This window comes from Cyprinodon tularosa, unplaced genomic scaffold (assembly GCF_016077235.1).
Source record: "Cyprinodon tularosa strain WSP-4 unplaced genomic scaffold, ASM1607723v1 ctg553, whole genome shotgun sequence".
Taxonomy (NCBI): domain Eukaryota; kingdom Metazoa; phylum Chordata; class Actinopteri; order Cyprinodontiformes; family Cyprinodontidae; genus Cyprinodon; species Cyprinodon tularosa.
This window is the reverse complement of record NW_024039289.1, coordinates 283,808-294,821: the sequence shown is the minus strand read 5'-3', so window position 1 is coordinate 294,821 and position 11,014 is coordinate 283,808. Positions and strand designations below refer to the sequence as shown.

Sequence of the window (11,014 nt, the reverse complement as noted above, 5' to 3'; positions counted from 1 at the left end):
TTTATCTCTTCTTATACAAGAAGAGCATTAAAATACACAAAAAAAAAGCTCCATGAAGCTTTATCAAAGTAACAATAAAATGAAATGAAAAGCTGAAATTGACCCACTTTGCTTGCTTTGCCATCATTCTGAATTCACATCAGTGCAGCATCAGTCATTCGTTCTAAACCGGGTTTTAGTTCGTATTATTTAATGGGAAAGTGCTGCTTTGCTTTTCTCTAAATAAGAGCAGATCTTAAATTTTGGTGTCAAACTATGAAATGTAAACATAATATAAGCAACATAAATCTCTGCATCTGTTAGACTCATAAACCTTAAGCTGTTTCTATTCAGTCTATAAACTGCAAACCCAAACCCTATACAAATATTACAAACACATCCCATGATCAAGCTATTAGAGCTTAATCATTTTTACATTTCGCTCTTCTCTTGTAGATAATCCGGCAGAATTAATCTGGGATTAATGAACAAATGGAAACGGACCTAAACACTTTTTTGTTTTAGTAAATGAGTTTAGGTCAGAGCTCCTTTATCATCGTTTAAAATCGTATTCAATAATGTGGATTACGTTACAATGGGTGGTTATATATAAAACGGTATGAAGGTAAGAGCATGCTGACAATCTTAAATTCTTTATTTGTTCTTCTTCTGTACCTAATAAGAATCATCAAATTAAATCCCCTCCTTTTCATTTAGCATTTTAAAGATGCTTTTATGCAGCAAATTAGCCCTTCATCTGAGAGTAGATGATGGGATTTACATTTAAAATGAGCAAAACTATTTTTAACTGACTGATCCATATGGTTTTTACACATATATGAAATGCTGGCTATGCTCATACAAGCTGGGATAAATACTAAGCAATATGATTTAAATCTATTTAAAAAAAATTCTGCCTTCGGTCTGCCTTACTGATTCTGGTGATTTTAGATTTTATATCTGACCTGCTCTGAATAGAGATTGATTTGGAATATAGTTTGTTACCGTTTGTCCTAAAGATGTTCTTTTTATAAGGAAAAATTATCTATACGTATATTGCAGTTGGGATATTATAAATCATCCATCCCGAATATAGTCCATATTTTGCAGACTTCCCAGTTGTTCTTTTTTAAATAATATTACTAGAAACACAATGTTATTTTTCTTTATCTGCTCTCTGAATATTCTTTATGTGTTTATTTATTTATTTTTTTCATATATTTTAAGTAAAGGAACGTAACCTAACACTGCCCAACAAAACTCAGTGCATTTGTTTAAGCTCTATGTTAAGCAGATCAGACTCATTAAATTTAAAACTGATCCATATGATGGTTTTCTAACGAGGGAATTCATCTTAAAAACAAGACATAATTGACACCCTGTCCTGTTCTGATTCAAATGGAATGTGCATAGTTTTAGATACCAACATTTTTCTTAAAAGGTATATTTTAAGCTTATTTAGTAAAAATGTGATTGTATAAATATCTCTTATTGTTAGTATTTTAATGAGCAGCAAACATTTTTAACGGTTGATGCAAAAATGGGTCATGTCTTTCTGGAAGCCATGAATTGGACACAAACTAGGAGGAAACTTTGGTCAAATGTATTCCTTTTACTACAAACAGCAGCTGAAAGTAGGATCTGTGTGGCTAACTGGTACAGTTTAATAGAAAGTGTAAACTATTCATGACTACACATTAAATCAAAGTGACGTTAAATCAGAAAGACATGGCTCCCTCCGAGGTAGCAGAGAAGGATTCTAACCAAATACAATGAGGCGGAATCTGTCATATACTAAAAACACAGACATTAACAATAGCACCATAGTCAGTGTTAATCCAAAAAGGAGCGATTCCCTCTGGAGCTCTTCTCTATTCACATCCTCCTTCCACAATTTTTTTTCATTGATAAGCCTGCGCCTCATAAAGAGGTTAATCTGAAGTTATCAGCGTCAAAGAAAGGCCAGGTTCTTCTTTTCAGTCAGTCACACGCTCATATTCTCCATCAAGTGCTGCTCCTGACGCTTCCCCTCCACTCTATTGAATAGCTACAAGATCTTGCTGCACACCTGGCAGCGGCTGACCCTGAGGCGTTCCTGGCCGCCCTTTAGGGCCTCCTGCTGCGGCGGCGAGCCAAACTCCCTCTGGGGGTCGACTGTGATCAACCAGAAGCTGTATTTGTTGGCGAAGTAGTGGCAGGTGCCCTTGGCTCCGTTGCACTCGATGAACGGGGTCGCTCGGAAGTCTTCCAGGCAGGATCCGGGAGACATCAGGGACTGGCCGCCGCCCTCACCTCCCGCCGCTGTGTGCTGCAGTGACAATGGAGGGACATCTATGAGCAACGACAACTAAAAATATACAGAAATCTCTTCAGGATCTCACAAAGAGCCTATCAGGACAAGATTCTACTATAGATGAGTAGAGGAGCGAGAAATTATACTAAATATATATTTTCTTAAAGTTATTTGAAAAATTTAACGAGTTATCACCCATTTCCGTTTCTCCATGGATGCAAAAGAACCACATTTACCTTAAATCTGCAGCTCTCCTTCCAAAGGATAGAGGTACTTTATAGGGAACCCCATTGTGTCATTTGCCACATTTAAAAGAGGTGTTATGCTTTTATTTAGGGTGCATATTTTTTATAAAAGATATCATAAAAAAACATATGGAATATATTAAATCAGGCATCCCCAAAGTCGGTCCTCAAGGCCCCCTGTCCTGCAGGTTTCTCCGCTTCAGCACAGCTGGTTATAATGATTGCAGTAGACCAAAAGCCTGTTAATCAGCTTTCAATTAAAATCAGCTGTGCTGGAGCAGTGGAACCTCTAAAACCTGCAGGACAGGGGGCCTTAAGGACCGGGTTTGGGGATGCCTGTATTAAATAATACTATTAGAAAAAAACCTAAGGGTAAATATTGTAATTAATTTAGCAAATTGTTTCACAAACTAAAATAGGAGCTAAATAGGAAAGCTAAATTTCATTATTTTTGATAAAAAAGACTACAAATAGTTATGTGAAGAATGAAAGTGTTAGGGTTATGGTTTGATGTCACACAGCATCTCTCTGTGTTATACTATATTCTCTTATTTACTGGCCGTGAATTCATGTACTTGCCCCTCCTTGCCCATAAAATGCCACCAGGCACAAAATGCTGGAGATCACGCCCAGTGGATTGAACCCTTCTCTTGCTAACGTCATTATAAAGTTATGAGTTACTTCTTCACTAGACATGCTCCTCTAAAAAGTAATGCTATTATGCCCTGTATTTATCCTTTGCTAATATCCTTATAGAGGCAGATGGCTGAGAAGGGGGGGTAAAAATTGGCAAAGGGTTGCTGCCAGAGTGGAGGTAGAAAGAGACGTGGTTTGATGCAAAACTTGATTTTGTCTACAAACAGTGCTCAAGTTCCACCTAATTGGGAAAAATTGCCAATTGTTCCTTTAAATTAAAATGAAATTGACTTTTTTAAAGCTTTTTGTTTCTTATTACTCTAGGGGGTGGACCTGTAACTTTCAGGTTTATCCCACTGATCTCTATTTATTCACTGGATTGCTGATAGCCCATTGGTCGTATGGGGTTGAAATAAAACCACCAGCCGCCATATTGGTACTCCCTAGTTAGACCGGTTGCAATGTAAACAATACGTTCTCTAAAGCATCGAATTACGATGATTTTCTCATTTCCCTGGGAATTTTAGAATAAAGATGAATTCATTACTTACTCTTGGTGTTTCATAGCATTAGTAGATTACTTTAATTTATAATAAAAAAATAGGCACATCAAAGTCCTTATGAAGTCAATGAAGCCTATTATTCATGTAATATAACATAATATACAGATCCATTACATAAAATTAATGTTAACAGAGCATAATAATACAGATGTGCAAAAGTGCTAAATTGATGATGTACATGTAATATACATGTATTAGATATTACATATGATTATAAGATTTTACTGAATTACAAGTACATGTCTTTTAATGCTATAGTTGCTTTTTTCCATCAACATAACATGCAATATATTTCAGCACATGACTTTTTCAAATGAGAATTATTCCAAACACTACAAAAACGAAAGCGGCATCCATTTAATAAACCACTTGCTATTTTCTAACATTTGACACAATGTCAATGGCTACCACAGTCAATATCTTCGAATCAGTGTGAGATAGCCAGACTAATGTTACGCTACATACTATAATATGGGATACATTGTCGTATATATGGATTTTCTTGGTTAGTTCATCCACTGACTGTAAAATTACGTAACATCTTCGCACAGCTGGCAAAATGCTTGTTTTTGCAGTCAAATGCTGCACAGATTTTTTTTACAGTGCATCTCCGTGGGAGCGGGAAGTACCTTTTTTCAGGCCATCATTTATCCAGTGAATAAATAGAGATTGTCACTACCCGATCCGTACCGGTAGCACGATCCGTACCATCAGCTCATTTGCGCCTGCGCAAACAGAATAACTTCCGGGTCGCCAAAAAATAATGTAATTACGGTACTGAAAAAACTTTATTTATATCCTTAAATAATTAAAGAATACTCCAAAAATGAGTCACGCTGTTCGCTACAACATGAGCACGCCCTAATTTTCTTACCTTTAACTTGAAAATGTGGAGACATCCTTTTTATTTTATAAAAACAAATTTTCGGGAAATGTTCCCTTATCAATGAAAAACTGCAGGTCACGAAAGGTAGCAAATGAATCCATTGTGGGATCAGTACTGCTGGAGTGCATAGTTAAGTACAGAGTAAATCAAATATTTAAACAAATTTAAATATATACGCTGTGTGACGTATATTTGCGCATGCTCAGAGCAGTCAAAGTAACTATCACAAGGCGATTGAACTTTTTTATGTATTTCTGTTTTTTTATTTTTAGAAAATGCAATATTGACGAAAATACAAAGATATACAAAAAGAAACCCATGCCTCTAAAAAATACAAAAGAATAAAAAAGTAAGAAAAAGGAAATATTGCCACCGGAAGTTATTCTGTTTGCGCACGCGCAAATGAGCTGATGGTACGGATCGTGCATCCGGTACGGATCGGGTAATGACAGAGATCATTGGTTTAACCCTGAGAGGAGCCCTCACAAAACATATCCCAGTGATTTCCAGAGGTGGCCACATTAGCATGGTGCCTGACCAGAAAATGTTCATAGGGATGGTCAGGCAGGGGCCAATGTGCACAGAGGGGTGGCTAAGAACTGATAGGCGCCAAAAACATCTTATGGTTAATCTATACTGATCAAATTAAACCAGAAGGAAAATGAACCGGCACAGCAAATATATTTTTTCAAATAAATCACTGAAGATGGACCAGATTACCATTAAGGTCCTTGCTGATAAAGCTATGCACATATTTATACATTAGTGCTGTTGTGAAATTATGGTTCTATATATTAAATGCATTTAGTAATGTTCTTTTGATCAGACTCTTAGGTAACTGCAAAGACAAACTCACCCCTATAAAATCTAACAAAAGATCAAATGTTCTGTCTTAATCCTTTTAATTTCGTAACATTTTTGCAACATTTTTGGTTAATATACAAGCTTTAAAATGTCCAAATAGGAAATTCAACATTATGGTATCACTGCTGCCACCATCAGGCTTGGAGGAGAACTACTTGTTCCAGGAGTATTTGATTAAATCCCAAGGGGAACAATAAATCCCCTGGTAGGGGTGGCCAAAGGAAATTTTGTAAAACCATGTTAACTCTGTAGAATATGTGAAATAGCTATAAAGAGTTAAAATTTAACTGAGAGTGAAGGTGGTTTAACATATATGGGTTCTTAAAGCATCTCCATCAGCTCCTGGACAACCTTTGATTCAAGTCCTCCAATCAATAAAGTTCACCTCAGTAGTTAATGACCTACCATGAGGAAGGAGTATCCGATCCAAAGACTCCTCCAGCCGCGGGGACAGGTAGGGATGCTCTGATCCTGGCTGTGGACTGCCACTGCCTGAGATGGAGCCTCGCACACTGCACACCTGGATGGTTCAAACGAAAACAAAAAAAGATGAATCAATTAAACGGCCAGAGTTTTAGTTTTATGTATAGTAACACAGGAGCTCTGGTAGGGGGCACTACCTGCTGATGTATGGCTGAATCTGCTGCTCTGCCACAGGCATCATGGGAATGGGCGCGGAAGTAGAGAGCCAGTAGGATTTGTCATTGCGGCTGGCAAAGTAGCAGGTTTCAAATGGGTTACAGTAGAGGAAGGGGATGGTGCTGAATCTGGGGAGGCATGAACCCGGCTGACCTGGAGAGGAATGGAGAGGTCTCGCTTAGTCGGTTGATGATGATATAACCAGAGTTTTATTATAATAACAGATCTGAATTGGTTAAAATATCACCTTAAATACACTATATTGCCAAAAGTATTTGCTCACCCATCCAAATTATTGGAATCAGGTGTTCCAATCACTTCCATGGCCACAGGTGTATAAATTCAAGCACCTAGGCATGCAGACTGTTTTTACAAACATTTGTGAAAGAATGGGTCGCTCTCAGGAGCTCAGTGAATTCCAGCGTGGAACTGTGATAGGATGCCACCTGTGCAACAAATCCAGTCGTGAAATTTCCTCGCTCCTAAATATTCCACAGTCAACTGTCAGCTGTATTATAAGAAAATGGAAGTGTTTGGGAACGACAGCAACTCAGCCACGAAGAGGTAGGCCACGTAAACTGACGGAGCGGGGTCAGCGGATGCTGACGCGCATAGTGCGAAGAGGTCGCCAACTTTCTGCAGAGTCAATCACTACAGACCTCCAAACTTCATGTGGCCTTCAGATTAGCTCAAGAACAGTGCGCAGAGAGCTTCATGGAATGGGTTTCCATGGTCGAGCAGCTGCATCCAAGCCATACATCACCAAGTGCAATGCAAAGCGTCGGATGCGGTGGTGTAAAGCACGCCGCCACTGGACTCTAGAGCAGTGGAGACGCGTTCTCTGGAGTGACGAATCGCGCTTCTCCATCTGGCAATCTGATGGACGGGTCTGGGTTTGGCGGTTGCCAGGAGAACGGTACTTGTCTGACTGCATTGTGCCAAGTGTAAAGTTTGGTGGAGGGGGGATTATGGTGTGAGGTTGTTTTTCAGGAGCTGGGCTTGGCCCCTTAGTTCCAGTGAAAGGAACTCTGAATGCTTCAGCATACCAAGACATTTTGGACAATTCCATGCTCCCAACTTTGTGGGAACAGTTTGGAGCTGGCCCCTTCCTCTTCCAACATGACTGTGCACCAGTGCACAAAGCAAGGTCCATAAAGACATGGATGACAGAGTCTGGTGTGGATGAACTTGACTGGCCTGCACAGAGTCCTGACCTCAACCCGATAGAACACCTTTGGGATGAATTAGAGCGGAGACTGAGAGCCAGGCCTTCTCGTCCAACATCAGTGTGCGACCTCACAAATGCGCTTCTGGAAGAATGGTCAAAAATTCCCATAAACACACTCCTAAACCTTGTGGGCAGCCTTCCCAGAAGAGTTGAAGCTGTTCTAGCTGCAAAGGGTGGACCGACGTCATATTGAACCCTATGGATTAGGAACGGGATGTCACTTAAGCTCATATGTGAGTCAAGGCAGGTGAGCAAATACTTTTGGCAATATAGTGTATTTAAGACAAGACCTAGAGATTATGTACACTCAACAAATCTATGTGTAGGAACATGAACAAGGATGGGTACTTCAAACGTAAGTGAGAAAGTGAGTGTTTCCGCACCGAGGTCTTGGTTGTGTGCCTTCTCCTGGCCCTCTACATACAGCAGGCTGTACCCTTCCCAGAGTCTGTCCATGCCTTGGGGACACATGGGAACCTCGGAGGACTGGCTGTGTTTTACCAGAGTGTAGCCAAGGCTGACACTACGGCCGATGCCACCAGGGATACCGGGAAGACCAACGGCGCCAGGGCGACCTGATGAGGAGAAATGTGATCATATAGTAGCAAAGTTTCTCTATGAAGTATGTTTAATCCTGCTGTTTCTCTGAGTGGAAGGAAGTGGAAGGCCTGTCTAATTTTTTTTTCTCATTTATAAGGCCAGTACATATTTGCAGTACAAGTGCAATAATCCAAGTCAACTACTGTGTAGTTTTAGGGAGTATTAGGGATTAGGATTAGGGAGTGTTACGGGATTAGTATTAGGGAGTGTTATCAGTTTGCTAGAGATTAAAAAAAATTTTTTTATTTGGAGAATAAAGTCGTAACATTACGAGAATAAAGTTGTAATATTACAAGAATGAAGTCATCATACAACAACCCGTTTCAGAAAGAAAGCTTCGAACTCCGACCAGCATATGCGACCGACCAGCACCACCAAACAGCAACCTGAGTCAGCTTTGACATACTGCCCAATTTGATGCTGGTGCTAAAAGATTTCCTTTTTTGTCGAACTGATGCCAAAGTATAACTTCACATAATTTTAGGGAAGACAGTGCTTCTTACAAGAGTCGTCATAAAATACAACTAGATTCTCATAATTTTATCAGTTTAATCTCATCATTTTATGACTTTATTCTCGTAATGTTATGACTATTCTCATTATGACTTTTTTCTTGTACGTTAATATTACGATTTTATTCTCATAAAGTTACGACTTAATTCTCGAAATAGAAAAATCTCTAGCCTGGCCCTAATACTCTGTTGTACTTTCTTAGCTCTCTACTGTGCTGATATTTTTATATCTAAGCAAAACTATTCCAGGACATTAGAACTTTATTTTTATGCTTTGTGTACTATATACACTCTTTTTATATTGTCTGTGGTATTTTTTATCTTTTAATGGCATCTTGCTTTAACTCTCTATACTCTATATAAGATAATGGAACCAGAAATTCCCTAAAGGAGTAATCCCAAGTGATAAATAAAGTTGAGTCTAAGTCTATAAAACATGTTTTAAAAAAAGCAAAAAATATATTTGCATCATGTATTGGTGGTTCTAAAGAAGCCTTTTCCATGTTGAGTTTAGGCCTCCACCAAGATTATAGCTGCAGCAGCAGGAGTAGGAAATAGGGCTGCACAATATCAGCAAAACATTTAATTGCAGATCTGGAATACCATACCTACTTAACTAAAACCTCTACTATGAGCAAATTTTATGGCTTCAAACAAATCAAACCACATCTGTAAAAATTAATTGATTTTTTTATTTATTTTTTATTGCTGTATTTGTGTTTACGGTTTTCATTTCTCATGACTGCAAAATAAATTGGGAAAGATGTGCGTGTTACATCCCCAAGATTAGGTGCTGCTTCCTGAGTCTCGGCCCAATCAGCAATCATCTGCATCTTAGGCCTGTGAAGGAGTACTTCAGGCTCTATTGGTCTGCCATATAGCTCTGTGGTTGTTTGTGCATTTAGGAGAGAGCTGCCTTTTGTTTAATCCCAGTTTTCTCCTGTTTATGTGCTTGCTAGGGAGGTTATTTTGTAGGCTTGTATATTTTGATTTTACTTTGAATTAAGTAAGTCCAATTTTCTTCGTCTTTTATGGTTGTTTTGCTTGTTATTTTGGCCTGAGCTCTCCCTGAAGCGTTTACCACTCTTTACAGAAAGTTTCTTTAAAAAGATGGCAGAATAAACCTCTTTGAAAGCCCTATTGACTCCTTGACTCATTGTGTAAATTTATGCTTGTCCCTTAAATCTCCTATACCAAGGCCGGGTACGTGACAGATGTTAAGCTACATTTAATAACAAGTCTTCCAAAAAAAAAAAAAAATTTGTAGCGAAGATCAACAAAACAAACTGACCTTGATCTCCATTGAGTCCTGGGAAACCAGGGGAGCCTGGATCCCCGATTGGCCCAAGAAAGCCGGGTGATCCAGTCCTGCCGAGGTTGCCCTGGGGGCCGGGACGACCCTTTGGACCTACAACAGAACATATATTCAGTTTAAACTAGTGCTGTCAATCGATTAAATTTTTTTAATCGCGATTAATCGCATCAATGCCTAAGTTAACTCGCGATTAATCGCATTTTAATCGCAAATTTTTTTTCTGATTGAAAATCATTTAAATACTCTCGATGACATACAAAAAATACATACAGGCTAGGTTTGTGCCAATGTTCTTTTTTTTAAATGAAAACAGGTCACAGACACTGATTTATGCCATAGAAACATATGGCAGGAGGATGGGGAGGCATGTAGCAAAAAATAACAAATATGTAGCCAAAAAAAAGGCCCTGAAAACAGGCTGATGTAAAAGACAGTCTTTACAGTTAATACAGTCTTTTGAACAAAGACAAGCATTTTACCCTACTGCTATAAAATGTAGTACAGTTAACATTAGATGTTAATTAACCAAGATAATAATGAACAATTTTCAATCAATACATCAAAATCAATAGACCGACATCACTAGATGGAGGTAGTCTATGCTCTAGAAAGTTACTTTTCAGCCTCTTAACAAAAATGAGAACACACACACACCCACCCACCCACACACAGACACACCAACCCACACACACACAGACACACGATACCAACCTGTGGCGTACACATACAGCAATAGTGCCGTAGCAGATTCCATTTCACCTCAGTAATCTGTTTTCTCAGCGTATTTCAGGTTGCTACTAGGCACCAGACACTCAACTTGTTTGTTGGTGGTGGGGCTTAAAGAAAAGGCACTAGCGCTACCCAGTGTATGAGCGTCTTTTTTCCTTGAGGAGCTCCGCTCTCGAAGCCTATGGAAAATGCATACACTGGGGGGAAATAGCCCCGCCTTCTCGCAGGCTGCAGCGGGATGTACTTGGAAAATTGTACCATAAAACCACATAGCGTTAATCTCACGTAAAAAAAATTATCGCCATTAAAATGGCCTCGCGTTAACGCGATAATAACGTGATAATTTTGACAGCACTAGTTTAAACATATGCATCTTCATGTACATGCTGATGTAAACAAGACTAGTTATGCCACTTCTACTAAATGACAGTACGTCGCAAAAGTATTCACACCCCTCTAACATTTTTTTTTTCATATAACAAACACAAGCACAAATTCATTTTACTAAGATTTTGTGCGTTAGAC

At 38.9% G+C, this 11,014-nt stretch overlaps 1 protein-coding gene across 1 annotated transcript in view; it reads right to left on the bottom strand.

Moving 5' to 3' along the window:
• Window positions 1–1,445: 1,445 nt before the first annotated feature.
• Window positions 1,446–11,014, bottom strand: part of col4a6 (collagen, type IV, alpha 6) — a 170,115-nt gene continuing 160,546 nt past the window's right edge. The window contains exons 46-50 of the mRNA XM_038305239.1: window positions 9,737–9,853; window positions 7,717–7,908; window positions 6,087–6,258; window positions 5,872–5,986; window positions 1,446–2,287 (exon numbers count right to left, since the gene is read on the bottom strand). Coding sequence (XP_038161167.1) covers window positions 2,027–2,287; window positions 5,872–5,986; window positions 6,087–6,258; window positions 7,717–7,908; window positions 9,737–9,853 — 857 coding nt within the window. The 3' untranslated portion in view covers window positions 1,446–2,026. The remainder of the gene's footprint in view (window positions 2,288–5,871; window positions 5,987–6,086; window positions 6,259–7,716; window positions 7,909–9,736; window positions 9,854–11,014) is intronic.